Source organism: Melitaea cinxia, chromosome 20 (assembly GCF_905220565.1).
Source record: "Melitaea cinxia chromosome 20, ilMelCinx1.1, whole genome shotgun sequence".
Classification (NCBI taxonomy): Eukaryota; Metazoa; Arthropoda; class Insecta; order Lepidoptera; family Nymphalidae; genus Melitaea; species Melitaea cinxia.
Window position 1 is genome coordinate 10,950,725 of NC_059413.1, and position 17,981 is coordinate 10,968,705.

The 17,981-nt window shown below is 32.9% G+C and overlaps 1 protein-coding gene across 1 annotated transcript; it reads left to right on the forward strand.

Moving 5' to 3' along the window:
* The first annotated feature begins 15,033 nt into the window (after window positions 1–15,033).
* LOC123663381 lies at window positions 15,034–17,123 on the forward strand. The gene has a single exon (XM_045598069.1). The coding sequence runs from the start codon at window positions 15,114–15,116 to the stop codon at window positions 15,867–15,869; it is 756 nt and encodes a 251-aa protein (XP_045454025.1). The 5' UTR covers window positions 15,034–15,113; the 3' UTR covers window positions 15,870–17,123.
* Window positions 17,124–17,981: the final 858 nt, after the last annotated feature.

The window sequence follows — 17,981 nt, forward strand, 5'->3', positions numbered from 1 at the left end:
CGGTCCGTATGACTCGAAACGCGTGGCATCCCCACTACCTACATAGAATTAACTTTGAGCGGTCGGTGGCTCGGCGCGCCAACGAGCTTTATATTCAGAAATCCGTTGGCCGTTAAAATTTAAACTTTTTAGAACGTGGTTATCCTCATAAACTATATCCTCTCGTTGTAATGTTTACAAATTTCATGATATTAAATACCGTTCTTAATTTTCATGTTTTTAAATACTTAAGAGTATTCCTAAAGTACATATCTATCTACCAATTTTAGAAAGAGCTGTATTAAAATATTATGTATGGCTATGTATAAAAATTATAGCTTGTCTATTAAATAGTACACTTTTGAGGTTAAAAATCGGTTAGTGAAATTGGCTTTGACCCAGAATTTATCATGTTTCGGTCATTTACATTTATGACGGTACTGGAATGAAATATAACAGACTTTGTGCCAAAAAATAATTCTGATAATTCTAAATATGAAATAATAAATTGGTAGAACAAATTATATTTAGAACACAATTTAATAAATCGTATATGGTGAAATTTATCAGAAAATGTACTTTATCTGCGTCTAAACGAGTCAGAACAGAAAAAAATGTATTGAAATAGTATTAATTATCTCATGAAATAAATTGCCAACATATTTTATCTAATATTTTCTCCTCAAGCGCGATAAAATATTTAACTCCAGGTGCCGTAAATATTCCTACCAAACGAGTTATAGAAATCTATCACTATCAGTTCTATTTATCTGATGTCGAGCAATTATTTTATACAGAGCTATTAAGAACCCAATATAACCTTTATTACGACATATAAATGTGGTTATATAATATATTTTATAACTATTTGCACACTTCCCTACCGCTTCTCTTTTTCCACGCTATGTCCTATGCCCAAAGGTTGTCTGGAAGAAATCGCTCTTAGCGATAAGACCGCCTTTGTATATCTTTCTTTGCATGTATCACTTTTTTTGTAATGTTTCTTTGTGGTGTACAATAAAGAGTATTTATTATTATTGGAACGAAGTTCCTACGGTAGGCTTGACATTTGGCTGGGCGAGCGAACTGAAAAATATGTGATACTAAAACCGTAAGAAAAATATATAACGGAAGTGACGTAATATCAGTCACACGACTGTATAACATGACGTTTGTAAAACTAAAATATTACTAGTAAACTTTTTTTAAATTATTTATGTAATTTTATACTGTCGACAAAAATAAATAAAGCCATATGTTTTTTATTTCACTTAATAATTTGAATTATTGTTATTATTATTATTTTGTTTGATTTATTTTATTTTATGGTATTTGTTATTTTCTAAAATACTAAATTTCCTAAATACTTTTATGTTCTTAATTAAAAACCAATCAATAAAATTAAAAAAAAAATCAAGAACTAGAAAATATATATAAAATTTAACATTTTTTTTTTCAAATTGTGTTGCTTCTATATCTACTATCCGAAGGAACTTCGTTCCGACCTGGTGTCCCATGACACCACATAATTTTTATATTATAAAAGAATTTTATTTGTTAAAATTGTTTAACTTCTATGATTTAAATAGATACTTGATATAAATTTTACTATTATTTTACTAAACTAACTAATAATTGTAACACTTTAAAAAAATTGCAACGCACCAAAAACAGAACTCAATAAAATATGAAAAAAATATAGGTATATACCAACAAAGTTTTTACTATTGCAGTCGACTGCTGGACATAGGCCTCCCTAAGTTCGCGCCAGCCATCCCGGTTTTCCACAACCTTATGTAGATTGTTGGTCCAGCGGGTCGAAGGGCGTCCCACACTGAGTTTGCCAACACAACACGCAGTCTTCACTCTCACAAGTTTCGTTTTGTCCAAATTCATACCAAGACCGACTCGTCGGGAGAACTCATTTAGGTCGCCCAGCATTTTGCCTAGCTCCTCCAACGTCTCCGCCAAGATGACGACATCGTCAGCGAAACAAAGGTAAGAGATATATTCGCTGTTGACGTTGATCCCTCCCCCCCCCAATCCAATCCTAGTCTTAAAGACATCCTCCAACGCAGTGGCAAACAGTGAAGCCCACAGCCTTCACAGAAGTAGAGTACGTGTCCGGAATCCAGGATCATCGTGTCCTTGCCTTCTCTTCAGACTTCAGACAACCCCACTATGCCCCATTTAATGTGACTCAGTTCCACTTCAAGTTCGGGAGGTAATATTCCAGCCTTAGAGTGTGTCATTATACGTTGCCAGGTGTAGTGTTGGATGGCAGTCTCCCGTAACCCAGTGATTGCTAGCGCTCTTTCCCCACCACCGTTACCGCGACCGCTGCCTTAGGCGGAAATACAAAATAATAGCTGACCTTGCAAACATTGTTTTGCCATACATGTTATAAGCCCCATTAATCCCCTTATAACTTAGGGGTATGAAAAACCGATATTGGCCGATTCTCAGACCTACCCGATATGCACACGAAATTCCATAAAAATCGGTCCAGCCGTTTCGGACGAGTAAGGTAAATAACATTGTGACACGAGAATTTTATATATAAGAAGATTAAAACGTTACAATGTAGCTCCGAAATTTTCACGAATTTTAATTTTTACGAAATTTTCGATCACCTGTACTTTATGGCGACTGTAATGTCGCTTAAATATCGGGAATATCAAGGTTAAAATCGCGGGCAAGTCCCGTGGATTCAAAAATTTTCATAGTGATGTCAATTACAGTACTCAATTGCTTTAAAATTTCTATTATAAGGACAACATTTTTATACATAACAGATGCATTCCTCATCTGCACCCAGAATACAGAATACAAACGATAGATTTAAAGTTGAGTTAAAAATAGATTCGGAATGGTACACGCTAAATGAAACGAAACGTGTTCAAGAAACGGTATGAACGGAAATATACCATATCATTATTGTCTTACATACATAAAAATGAATTGCCGAAAATACGAATGAAAGAATCCCCAAATTTGATAATTCTCTTTTTTATTTAATAAAATCTCTTTTTTATGTTCGTGTTTTTTTTTTCGTGTTTTATCAGTGATTGAAAATTTAAACTAAATATATAAATTTATATTAGTAAAGTATAAATTAGTAGCAGGAATCAAAATAAGATAACAGGAATAAGATAAACATTACATAAGTCTACACAAACAAAAATGTGCAAAGAGCGGTGTTTCCTCGAAGTAATCTCTACCAGACGCTACAGTAAGAATCTTGGAAACGAATCGAGCTAGTGCATAGTAATTGAATAAATTAAAAAACGGAATAAATACCAATTAGTGACGATGCTCAATAATTACTATTTTATTCTGTAGTCAGTTATGCAATATTCAAATATTCCTAATCTTTAAAATACCATTACAGCTCTACCATAATCTAAGATACTATAACTATATATGATTTTATATATCCTTTAATATTATAATTATTTAATTTATGGGTAATTAAAATATACTCACAATGTTAACTCTATCCGAATCTTTAATTATATGTACATATTTATTGACACATTCCGCATTTTAGGAGATAACAACATTTTATGTACCTACTGAGGCTTATTCTACTACTAAATTTGTATAAAATTCTTTATGTTAATAATTAATAATTATTGTAAAGTCAATGATACCTTGACTTTACAATTATTATAATTATTTTTTACAGTTTTGTTAATCTACTAATTGCAAATAAAACACTTACCACTGATATTCATGACCTATTGAAACGTCAGGTCAAAATCTTCTAAATGTAGGTACTTAAAACTTCTATTTTATTTATTATTTTCGTCTTGTGAAATGATAATCAAATAAAATTATTTAATACTATTTTGTCTAATAATAAAATAAATTAAAAATATAAACTTAATTGTAACGATTATACTTCTAATGAAATGAAGTAGGTCACGGGGTAGATTAATTTTTTCCTATAAATTATATATTTCCTAATATTTAGAAATACCCAAGATTAGATATTGTTGATGACACATAAATATGTAAAAATAAATAGAATTAGTAACACGTAAATATAGAATCAATAGGATGTTGATTAGTAAGAAATGACTTAATTTCTTATCGTGTGTTTGTGTTTAAGTTTAATTTTGCAATGAAACACCACAGAATATTTGGTCTTTTTATTCATAATTATAAAATGGTTAACAATACCAAAAAAAGTTCTGGCAATTTCAACATATTTTAAAAAGATTTTTAGGAAATATTTTTGTGAGATTAAAACTCGTGTTAGCGTAGTTTGGTGGTATTACTTAAGATAAGATAAAGACCACTCATTCGCTACTTATTACACTAATCTAGACTTACATGTTGGACATCGTATACGTCATAATGAGGGCTGCCAATTATTAATAAATGTCAAATAAAAAAATTGTTTAAAGAAAAGAATTTGTAAAATCAAAGCTATTCATCTAATCTTGCCAACTTATTAATATTGTTTATTTTGTTTGTATGTAATGACAATAAAGGGAATTTAAATTTGAATTTAAATAATTTAAGTCACATTAAAAATGAGATGAAATTACATTGAGGTACACAAACACAAATGATAAGCATAGAAACAAAAACCACCATCTGTTAAAATGTTTGTCTGGGTCGAGTATCGAAACTACACGGATAGGCAACCAGTCGTCAAAGTGTAACGTGATATCTATTTTACCGACAGCTGATTTTCTTCGCTGTTTTTTTTTTTGTTTTGTTTCTCCGCGCCAAAATGATGGCAAAATATTTATTTTTTAGAACAATGAAAAATATTGGTTGTAAATTGGTCTTTTACACTATATAACATAGCTGATGTCATGATGTTAATCATAATTATGTCACAATCATCAGGATAAAGAACTTGTTTACTAATGATATAAACTTTACCTTTGATTCTTTCACAAATTTACAAGAAACGAAAAATTATGTAATTATCCTCACTTGATTTATCATGCACTTATTAAAATCAAAATCAAAAATAACTTTATCAAAATAGGCCCCATGAGCACCTTCGCATCGTCACTTTACAAATTAAAACTCTAAAGTGATTAATATTTTTGTAAAAGTAGAGCTACCGCCGATTCGGAATGTAAATTCTGCAGAGAAGAATCGGCAAGAAACTTTGCAGTTACTCTTTTGAAAATAATATATCTTAGGAACGGACGACAAAATATTTTTATATCAATAATAAAAAAGTTTTTAATGTAATGTTAATTTGAAGAAAATAAAAAAAAATATTTAAAAACAGCGTTACATTTTTAATACTGTTTAGTCCAGTAAAGGTTTGACCTTACAGGACCTTACAGGAAAACTCTCTGTAATATGCACCACATATTTTCACAGAAATTTCACAGAAAAGCATAATAGTTGAAATTCTGTAAAAAACGCTAATATTATAGTTTATATTAGACACCGGTCGACAACCTTGTTCATGAAATATATTTGGCATGAAACTATGGAAAAATAATATCATCACTTCCTAGTACAACCAAAAATATCGTAAGTCCTAATTATAAACATTTTACCGTTGGAGACTAAAATGTATTAAAAACATATAATGTTTCTATTGCAGAGTCATCTTATTTAAAACATTAGTAAAACTAAAAATTGTTTATTTTGTTTAAGGGCGAAGTTGCAAGCTGTTAGCAGTCCTTTTAGAAAAATGTTTTTTTTTTTTTTTTTTGTAAGACCAATTGTGATCCACAAATAATTTCCGTGGGAGAAAACATTCACATGTGAGTACATTCGAGTTGTGCTTTTATAACTCAGATAAGAATAACCTAATTATTCTTAACAAAAACATTTAGTTTGATAGAAAAAGCGATTTTCTTGTTTAAACTTAAGCACCGTTAGAGTATATAGAGTATATTAGAGTGATTGCATTAAATTTAAGTAGGCAAAATAAGAAACTGTTTGAATTATATTAATGATAATCCATGAAATAAGTGACTAACAAAGATACAGTGTCATTAACCTGTTGCCAACATAATCCAAAACTGCTAGAATATAAATGTGACGCTATCAGCCGTAGCACACATACTCGACAATTAGCTAGCGTCAGCTTAAGAGTTCAACTCAAGTAAGTTAATAAAAAAGTAACAATTTAGAACATTAAACATTGATAATAAATACGCGAAAAAGCTGTCTGACACATTCAGTGACCAAAATTCAATACGTCCGTACGGTCAAGGACGCGGCCGCGACTTGCCTATGCTAGTTTGCAATAATTCTATGTATATTAAGCAGATCTATTTGACGCAGCTGTTAGCCACCGACGTTTTTCACTGCCACATTAATCTACGGACTTTTGTATGTTGATTTACTGTTGATTGCAACTTCGTTCACGCCAAAATCAATCCAACATATATGAAAGTATCATTTTTAGTATAACACACAACCTTATACTGTTCCTGACTAAAATCTATCTCTATCGATCGAAAATCTGAGAAATCAGTTGAAATTTTCTTACCTATAATTTAACAAAATTATCCATCAGTAATCCAGGCTTGTTTAAGTAACAAATCTTCATAAATTCGTATTCATAATAGTAATTTAGTCCTCAATTATTAAATAACTAAATTTAAATTTATTTTATTATATCAACACAATAAGAATTAAAGACACATCCAAGTCTCGGAAAGTATCCAAAAAGATTAAATTCTGAATTTATATTTATTTGAAATCATTAGGTTACTGAATATTTATAACGTATACGTAGTCGAAATTCGACCATAATTAATTTAAATTATAAGTTTGAATATTATTAAATTTTTGTTGTCAAAGACTTATACTTCTGTTATAATAAACAAAAATGTATATAATATGCATGAATGTGTGAATTCATGGTAGTGTGTGTAATTTTATTTTATTGATTTAATGGTTTTTTTTTATGCATAATTTTAAAATAATATTTGAATTCTGGACTCCTTCTCTATATAAACTTAACATGTGCGAAATTTTACACTTCTACGTCCGCGCAATTTTCATAAAAAGGGTTACAAAGTTTTTGCTTCACGTAGTAATATATAGTTATGTTCTTACGGATTAATGCACGTAAGTTGGTATTAACCTAATCATTTGATCATCTTATCAGCTCGTTCAAGTACTCACGTTGGAGTTGTATAAGTGCGATTGTTTGCATTTGTACAACTAAGTAAAGCGCTTAAATACCTTAGAAGTGGCGTATCTAGCAAAATTGAGAGACGATAATAAAGTATCATCATCATCATCATCATTACAGCCTGTACAGTCCACTGCTGGACATAGGCCTCCACAACTTTACGCCTAAAATAACGTGAACTCATGTGTTTTGCCCATAGTCACCACGCTGGGCAGGCGGGTTGCACCGAAGACGCTGCTGCCCGTCTTCGACCTGTGTATTTCAAAGTCAGCAGTTAGATGGTTATCCCGCCACCGGTCAGCTTTTTAAGTTCCAAGGTGGTAGCGGAACGGTGTTATCCCTTAGTCACCTCTTACGACACCCACGGGAAGAGAAGGGGTGGCTATATTCTTTAGTACCGTAGCCACACAGTACGCGTAGCCATACAGTACAGTAATAAAGTATGGAGGACAAAAATATTACAATATTTTGCTACGAGCACTTATTTACCTTTAAGTTTCCCTTTATCAGCATTTAATTTAATTATTTATTATTTATTTATTTTGTACTTTATTGTACACCACAAATATATTACAAACAAAGCATAAAGATAGTTACAGACAGTGAAGTACAATGGGCGGATTTATGGCTAATTAGCCATTTCCTCCAGACAACCCAATCATAAAAAGGAAACTTATTATCAAAATTGGGTAAGTGGTATAGATGTATAATAAACTTACATACAAATGGCTACATTCTAATACTTGCAATAAAATAAAGAATTTATTATTATAATTATTATTACATAAAATACATAAATAAATAAAAAGAAGAATAAAAAAGAAACTTAGACAAAACGGTTAAACATTTGTATTAAATTTAATACTAAGTGAGCCAAAATATATCCAACTGATTTATAAAAAACTAGCTTTTACCCGCGGCTTCGCTCGCATTGGATTTTTTTTGAAATAAAAAGTTACCTATGTTACTTCTAATACGTCCAAGAATATATGTACAAAGTTTCATGATGATTGGTTAAGGCGTTTTTTCGTGAAAGCGTAACAAACAAACTTACATTCATATTATAATATTAGAAGGGATTATATAACAAATAACCTTTAGCGTCTTAAATTAATTTGACATTTCCTTATTTTGTGCATTGCTGAAACATCAAACGATGACTGACTGACTATGACTTCTGTTCCCCCAATCGACAAGTGGCAACACTCGTTACACTAAGAGTTTCACAATCCTCAATCGAACTATACGACTCTATATTATACTCTGTAACCATAAAAAATGAAACCATAATGAAGCAGAGGTGTTCACAACAACTTTCTAACATCAAAATTCTATAATAAGTGGGACTGCAGGGCACAGCAAATTGTACTATGTACAAAATTCTTCAAACATTTTGTCTAGCCCACGTTCCTATTAGCGTTGCATGTCGTAAACAACACATTTTTATGACGTCAGCATGAGGTCACGCATCACAGATTTTCCAACATATATTGTATTGACACCTCTTTACATATTATCCATATATGACTTTTGTTCCACAGCTCTAAAAATGTTTTATTTTAGTTTACTTCAAAAATGAATTTGCTATTCTGTGTATTTGAAGATAAATTATTTTCTTTATTACTTAACACATTGCGCTTCAAATATAATTATGAGTTTGGTTGAATAAGTGCATGCGAAGCATATACCGAAGCAGATGTTCCCGGTACCAAGCTTGATTAATTATATAACCTTCGCTACGCTATAGCCTATGATATCCCCTAACATCGGCCTCTTTCCCCGTGTAAGAGAAGGGTCAGATCTCAATCCATCACGCTATTCTACTGCGGGTTGGCATATTCCCCACTATGAATAACGATCGCTATCAGATGTACATGATAACAACCGGAACCGATAGCTTAACGTGCTCTCTAAGGCACGGTGGGGAGACCCACAAGGACTAACAACCAAAAGGAAAATATCCACTGAGAGCGGGAATCGATCCTGCGACCGTCGGTGCTTAGGCGCCGCCGACCTAGTACACGCACCGTTACACCAGAGCCGTCGTATCATTACAGTATTAAATATACAAATATATTTATGACTAGCCCGTTGACGCAGTTTATAGTGGTCCTGCTTTCTGCTCCGCGGGTTGTGGGTTCGATTCCCACCTGAGAGGGTGTAGTATTTATATTTATTTATATATGTATTATTTCTATGCATAGTTATCAAAAAAAAAACTATTTAGCTATAACAGTTGGCTGTTACCTGTAACACAAGCATTAAGTTGCTCACCTTACCCTACGCCGTGTGTGTATGTTGTAATATATTTATTTATATTTATTTATTTTTATATACTCAATTATTTTTACTTACTTACAATTAATATAAAAATATGCTTAATGATAAAAAAATTAAATTATTTTATTTATTTATAGTTCGACCTACAGCAGTTCATTTTACCAATAAAATTTGAAGATATTGTTCAAAATGAAAATACCAATGATGATGATAGTAAAGCACAGCAAAAAATGTCTTGTTCAATTTTGAAGCAGCCCTGCTACAAAAGTACTTCAATCTCATAAAAATCATAGTCAACACTTTCAAGTAGTGTTGTGTTCCTGTGGTGAGTATTATGTATCCAGAACTCCTTAGGATGTACTTCAATGAGAGCTCACGGTGTTGTATACATATATCAATCGACTACGGTAACCGCTTACGCTTCAGCCTGTAATATCCCACTTCTGGACATAGACCTCTTTCCCCATGTACGAAAAGGATCAGAGCTTAATCCACCACGCTGCTCCAATGCGGATATATTCCCTACTATGAGTAACGATCGCTATCAGGTGTACATGATAGCAACCGGGACCGACGGCTTACCGTGCTCTCCGCGGTACGGTGGGGAGAGCCACAAGGACTGCACAAACACCCAGACCACGGCAAACACCTGTATGGCAAATAAAAATGTTTGTCATGTGCGGGGATCGAGCCCGCAACCGCCAGCGCAACAGGTACAATCCTTGGCTGTAACCGTTGCGCCAACGCGGCGTAACCGCTTGTGATGTAAGAACAATAGTTTTTACTTGTATAAATAACTTTACGAAATATCTAAAGAAAAAAAAGGCGTCAGCGCTTATCTTACTTGGACGTACCATACCTATTCCTAAATAACATAAAATTTAGCATAAACAATATTTACATAGACCAATCGGAAATACAATATCCATAGTTTTTCAAAGGTTCCTTATGTACTGCGTACGTATTCCTTATTTACTAAGTTAACATGTTTCCGAGGACATTCACTAAAATACATTTTGAAGAAAAAAATTGTGTTAACTTACACTTAAACAAGATGTTAGTTTTACGCAACATCTTTTTGCGACACCATTATTTAAATGTATCTTACGAGGTGACGATGATGAGATGTCAAGGGACGGAATAAACTTTGTTATACGTCTAAAAATAGTTGAACAACGGAATAGCTGGAATAGACTTCACGAAATCGGAACTATTATAACTGAATTTTATTTCAATACACTTATTCGTCTTTTTTAGACGATGTGATATGATGTCGTTTGCCTTTACGGCTACTGCCTCCCGTTTTGAGAAACCCGTCGCTATACACTTTAGAATATGCCTCCGATTCTCAATATTTTTTTCTATTTTTGTAACAATGGATTGTACTTTATATTTATATACTTAAATTCTCGGTACGTAGTATTAATTTTTATACGGTATGGTAAAAGAGTTAACGTTTCTTTTACGACAAAAAAAACCCGACAGATCTACACAGACATCAAATCCTTGATCGCTAGCATAATATTATATATTCATAGTCAATACTACAGCTCACTTAAGAGTTTCACGATTTGCACACACGCGTTCTTGAGAATGCGATATAAAAATAAAAATTATTTTATCAAAAACAATAATTATAAATCTATATGTATAAAAATGAATGTTTGTCTGTATGTCCTTTATAGAATCGTAAAATATGCATTTGATCATGTCATGATCTACAGCAAAGTCTTGTGCATGAGCCCACAAAGGTTTCTGAGTTGGTAGGACCAAAAAATAAAATAAAAAAAGCATAACAACGCGCGCGTGGACCGACTACCTCAGTAGGCTGGATGAGAATTGTGGAAAACCGGGATGTCTCGCGCGAACTTGGGGAGGCCTGTGTCCAGCAGTGGACTGAAATAGGCTGCAGTGACTGAGTGAACAACGCGCGCAGGGTACAGCTAGTTATTAATAAAAACAAATTATTAAATGTATGTGGCTAATTACAAAAATGTACCGCATTTAGTTTGGTTTTTTTTTTTACATTTATCTTTTCATTATAAAGTACGAAAAACATTTAAACAAATGTAGCATTTTAATATGAATGTCATCGATTAATTACCTGCTGGGATGTCCCTTATCACAACATAGGGGCAATCACAGCCTTTAATCACAACCTTATTTTTATGAATATAAGGTTGTAAATATATCGACAATCTCGCCCGCACAACACGTTATCCTCAATAGATCAAACTAATTCTCAAGGCTATTTTGTATCAAAGTTTTATTTTATCCTACTTGAAAGACGCATACATTACGATATCAGTTATCAACTTTCTATTTGAATCGTTGGCTCTTGTGTTGTCGGTCGCGGGTTCGACTCCACACATTATATAGTCGGCATAGTCTGCGTGTTTTTACTTGTGCATTGTGTTTGTTGCCAAAACCTCGACACATGGAGAAAATCCTAATAGAGGTAGTAGAATCTGAAACATGTATTTTTTAGCGTAATGTGCGTCACTACGCTGCTATTATCTGAGAAATGTTGAGAACGATAATTAGTATAAATATATACTAAAAACATATCATAACTTTTTTATTTGAAAAGTGTTAAAAATTATGACAGTATTCAGTATTACAAGCTGACTTAAGCAGACCTTAGTACTGATTTTGTCTTGTGACTCACAGACGCAACTTTTTACTACCACTAATCTAAAAACCAGCATGGGATGTTATTGACCTATTGTATTTCCTTCTAATCCCTACCATAATAAATATATTATATTAATTAAAAGAAAAATTACATATAAACGTATTATTAAAACAATTGAATATGCTATAAATATATATGTGTGGAAACTATAAATAAACATAAAAAAGCTAATACATCTATCCTATATCGTATTAAATAAAAATGAAAATATAATAACACGCCCTTTAGGGCCTTGGCGCCATTATTGGTATTGGTATCATTTATCGCTATGATATATCGATGAGTTCGTTTCCGAGTCTGGGTGTAATATATATTTATTTTATATGTATTGCCCCTACATTTATTACTAAAACTATATCTGTCATCTAAAACAAAAACATTAAATACCCTACGTTAGGAACAGACGACCGCATGTGTATATTAAAAATATATAATTACCTTAATCGCTTCGTCGAATAAAAATCATATAACACGAAATTGAATTAAATCGTACATAAAAATTCCTTCTTAAAATCCATTAATAAATTTATCAATCGATAAAAATATGAATACATATGAATCAAGGAAAGATAAGAGTTATCACAAATACTTATATTGTAAATAACTGAAAGGTAACCCGTTATGCGGAGGTCATAAAGATACAAGAGGTGGAAAAAATATTACGAAAACATTATTTTCTCTTGAATTAAGATAAGATAGGATATAAAAATGACTGCAGTGTGAATCACGTACGATATTTCAATAACTATTTTTAGACGCTCTAATTTTACATACGGAAATATTAACATTATATATTAAAGATATAGAATCTAAATTAAATGCTTAAATACATAAAAATAAAGTATCATCATCATTACAGCCTATACAGTCCACTGTTGGACATAGGCCTCCATAAGTTTACACCAAAAATGGCGTGAAGTCATGTGTTTTACCCATAGTCACCACTCTGGGCAGGCGGGTTGGTGACCGCAGGGCTGGTTTTGTCGCACCGAAGACGCTGCTGCCCGTCTGCGACCTGTGTATTTCAAAGCCAGCAGTTGGATGGTTATCCCGCCACCGGTCGGCTTTTTAAGTTCCAGGTGGTAGCGGAACTGTGTTATCCCTTAGTCGCCTCTTACGACACCCACGAGAAAAGAGGGTGTGGCTATATTCTTTAGTACCGTAGCGACACAGTACAAAACAGTAAAAAATAAAGTAAATATATACAAAATTTATTAAACATTGACGCGCTCGCTCAATTTATAGTTACTCTGCTTTCCACCTATGCGTAGTGGCTTCGATTTTCGTCTTTCATCAGGGCTTGATGTTATTATACGTATCACGTATATGTTAATATGATTATATTTCAACAAAATATATAGACACATAGATATCAGTCGATTGTTACCGGCATATAAAATACAGACATTAACTTGCCTTCACCTTAGAAACAGACAGACGTGTGTGTGTATTGAGCATATAAAAACGCACACATAAAACTTATATTGACATTCTTTCAATGCTTGTACGTACGTACGATAAGACAAGCTATCTTTTGTATAATTAATAATTATGTCTGTCTATCTCTGTAAGTACTTTTTAATCAAATACAACTATATGTTGTTTTTTTTTTCAATTACACGTATAAAAATTAACCGCTATTTTATTTACCCACGTCATAACTTAGGAATGACTTTACTGACTTCATTCATATACTTTTTTAGATGTTCTTATATTTTGTTAACGGTTCTTAAACACCGGATAGCGATCGTTTTTCAAGGTAGGAAATATACCCGGCAACACGCAGTGGCGTGTTAGTATGAAGCTATAAACTTTCTTCTAAATGGAGAAAGAGGTCTATATCTAGGATGACATAGTCAATCAATTAATCAATTTCCCTTGGTCATGCCATAACTCTGAATTGACTTTACTTCCAGCTTCAAAGCTTCCTAATATTCGTTGAAGCTTTTGTTTTCTAAGATTATCCTTTATTGCACTAAAAAAAAAGAATATATTTATTTATCTTAATATATATAAATCTCGTGTCACAATATTTGTCCTCAATGGACTCCTAAACTACTTAACCGATTTTAGTCAAATTTGCACACCGTGTGCAGTTTGATCCAACTTAAAAGATAGGCTATATTTTATTTTGATATATTATGTTATTATTATATTTCAGAAAAAAAATAAGGTGATACGAAGTTCGCCAGGTCAGCTAGTATATTTATATATATACTTTATTGTCCAACAATATAAACTTTAGGCCAAACAGAAAATATTGTAGGCGGTAACAATAAGGTAGTAAACATATATATCTATATATAAATACACTACGTGCTGTGTGGCTACGGCACTAAAGAATTTAGCCACCCCCTCTCTTCCCATGGGTGTCGTAAGAGGCGACTAAGGGGTAACAAGGTTCAACAACCACCTTGGAACTTAAGAAGCCGACTGATGGCGGGATAACCATCCAACTGCTGGATTTGAAATACACAGGCCGAAGACGGGCTGCAGCGTCTTCGGTGCGACAAAGCCAGTACTGCGGTCACCAACCCGCCTGCCCAGCGTGGTGACTATGGGCAAAACACATGAGTTCACGTTATTTTTGGCGTAAACTTGTGGAGGCCTATGTCCAGCAGTGGACTGTATAGGCTGTAGTGAAATACACTACGGACATATACAAACACACATACATAATATACAGATAATTAATTGTATGGTTAATTGCAAAGGTGGACTTATCCCTAGAAAAGATCTAGATTGTATTCAACAAAACGATTTTCATAATAGAATAACTTAAATTTACTAGATGCAACTAATGTCTAAGCGCTGGCGTGTAAATTGGCTTGAACTGTAACAGAGAAGTGTAAATTAACTGTATGTATAACACGTATTATATACGAGTATTGTGAATATTTACATACTGATTATGACCGCAACTGATAACTATTGACTGACATACACATCAGTGTTGCAAGTGCTGAAAAAAAAAAAAAAATCTATAGTTTTTTGAGATTACGTTTCGTTTCACGTAAACATAACAAAATGGAAACACAATTCCAACTTTTGTTCGATAAAATGAAACTAGAAATGCAAAAACAATCTGAGGTAATTACTGAATCCATTACGAAGAACATTATGTCTAGACTGGATGAAAAATTAACACCGATAATAGAAGAAAACAAAAACTTAAAGCTAAAAATAGAATCCCAGGCGAAAGAAATAGAATATTTAAAAAGAGAAAAAAGAAATAACAATATAATTATATTTGGTGTGGAAGAAATAGAAAAATCAACATTAGAATTAATGGATATGATAACTAAAACATTCAAAAGCGACATAAATATTGATATCGAAGAAAATGCAATAAACAATTTGTACCGATTAGGAAAAAAAAGTATAGAAGGTAACAAACCGAGGCCAGTCTTCTGTTCTTTCGTTAACGCATGGAAAAAGAATGAAATAATGAAAAACAAAAAACACCTTAAGGAGATATACGTCACTGAAGACTACCCAAAGGAAGTTCTGGCGAAAAGGAAGGCGTTGCAGGCGGAGTTGGTAGAAGAAAGGAAAAAGGGGAAAATAGCGTTTTTGAAATATGATAGACTTGTAGTAAAGGAAATTGAAACAAACAACGAAAAAAGAAAACGGGAAACTTCTTCTTCACCACATTCTTCGGATATTCAACCTAAAAAACAGCAAGCCACCGTACCCTTTAAGGCCAATAGAACAAACGCATTTGATTTGATGAGAATGAGATCTAACTCTCTTACTAACGCCCCTACAAACAAGCAACAGTAGCAACAAATTCTCGGCAATCGGAAAATCCAACAAAAACAAGAAACAAAAATATATTCAAGTACAAAACTACACCCTCCCCCAAGCCGACTGGTCCTCGTGGGGGAAAACGACCAACACCCTCTAAGGATAGACAAACAAAAAAGGGAAAATAACTACCTCATACATATAGCGACGCTTAATACACGCTCACTAAGATCCCCAGATAAACTCATTGAACTAGAAACAGCAATAGACGAAATAAATTGGAGTATTATTGGTATAAGCGAAGTGAGAAGACTAGGAGAAGGAATAGAAGACCGCGGGAAGTATTTACTGCATTACAAAGGAGAAACACCGGGGCAATACGGTGTTGGTTTTTTAATAAAAAAGAAATATACCGACAGAATCGAAGAATTGAAAGGCATATCTGAAAGAATAGCAATACTCAACATCAAACTTCCCGTACAAAACAGCAGAGATAAATTATGGTCAATTATTCAAGTGTACTCGCCAACTGAACCAGATAAAAAACAAGATGTAAACAAAATAGACGAATTCTACCAAAAATTACAAAGTACTGTGGATACTGCTCATAAAAATATAATAATAATGGGTGATTTTAATGCACAAATTGGGGAGTGCCAAAGTGGCGAAGAGTACACCGTAGGAAGACACAGTTATGGTAACAGGAGCAAAAATGGGCAAAGATTGGTTAACTTCTGTTTAGAAAATAAACTAAGTATCCTTAATAGTTTCTTTAACAAGAAAAAGAATAAGAAATGGACGTGGACTTCCCCAAATGGGCTCATTAAAAATGAAATTGATTATATTATGACAAATAAACCAAAAGTTTTTAAAGATATGTCAATTTTACATAATCAAAATTTTAATTCGGACCATAAAATGATTCGTGCTACGTTACGAGGTACTTATACAAAGAAAAGTCGAAGGCTGCACACTGAATCGGTTCCCTATGTGAACATTAAAAACAACGCAGAAATAATGAAAAGCTTAAAAGAAACTCTAGAGAGAAGAGAAGGAAAAGAATACGATAAACCGATTGAGGCGAAATACTGCGACTTTGTAAATACTCTCAAAACTAAAGCTAGGAAAGTATTTTCAAATAATAAAGCCATACTATCCAACGAAACCATTCAATTACTTAAAGAAAGAAAAATACTTTTACAAGGCAAGAAAACCAAAGAAACGCGAAAAGATATCGCAGAATTAAGTAAAAAAATCAATATAAATATAAGGAAAGATAGGAAACAAAAAAGGATACATACTTTTCAATATCATATTAAAAAAACAGGTGGAGTAAAGAAAGCGTTCAAAGAACTAGAATCGAAAAAGAATTGGATGCCAAATATCAAGGATAAACAAGGAAGATGTACTTCAAAAAGGCCAGATATATTAAATATTGCTACGGAATATTATAAGGAGCTATACAAAAGCAGAAGTAACGAACTTGAAACAATTATGACAGACGATACGCAACATACTGAACCTATACCACAAATTCTAAAAGAAGAAACAGAGAGAGCTATTTGTACGCAGAAGTTAGGGAAAACACCCGGACCAGATCAAATCACCAATGAACTCCTTAAAATATTTATGCCGGTAGTTGTGCCTAAACTAACCAATTTGTTCAACGAAATAGTAACAGCAGAAGTTATACCAGAAGATTGGACGAAGTCAGTGATAGTTTTATTACACAAAAAAGGAGACAAAGGAGATATTAACAACTATAGACCAATAAGTTTGATGTCTAATATATATAAGGTATTTTCTAAAATAATATTGTTTAGATTAACTAACACCCTTGACGAAAACCAACCAATAGAGCAAGCTGGATTCAGGAAAGACTTCTCGACCATTGATCACATACACGTCCTACGCCAGATACTTCAGAAATACAGAGAATACAACAAAATATATTATTTGGGTTTCGTAGACTTCAACAAGGCATTTGATTCTCTGGAACACCACTATATATGGAAATCATTAGAACAACAAGGGGTCCATAAAAAGTACATACGCATACTAAAAATGATTTATGGGAAAAGCACAGCACAAATAAAACTGGAAAGGTCAGGTGAAGACTTCCCGATAGAAAGAGGCGTTCGTCAAGGA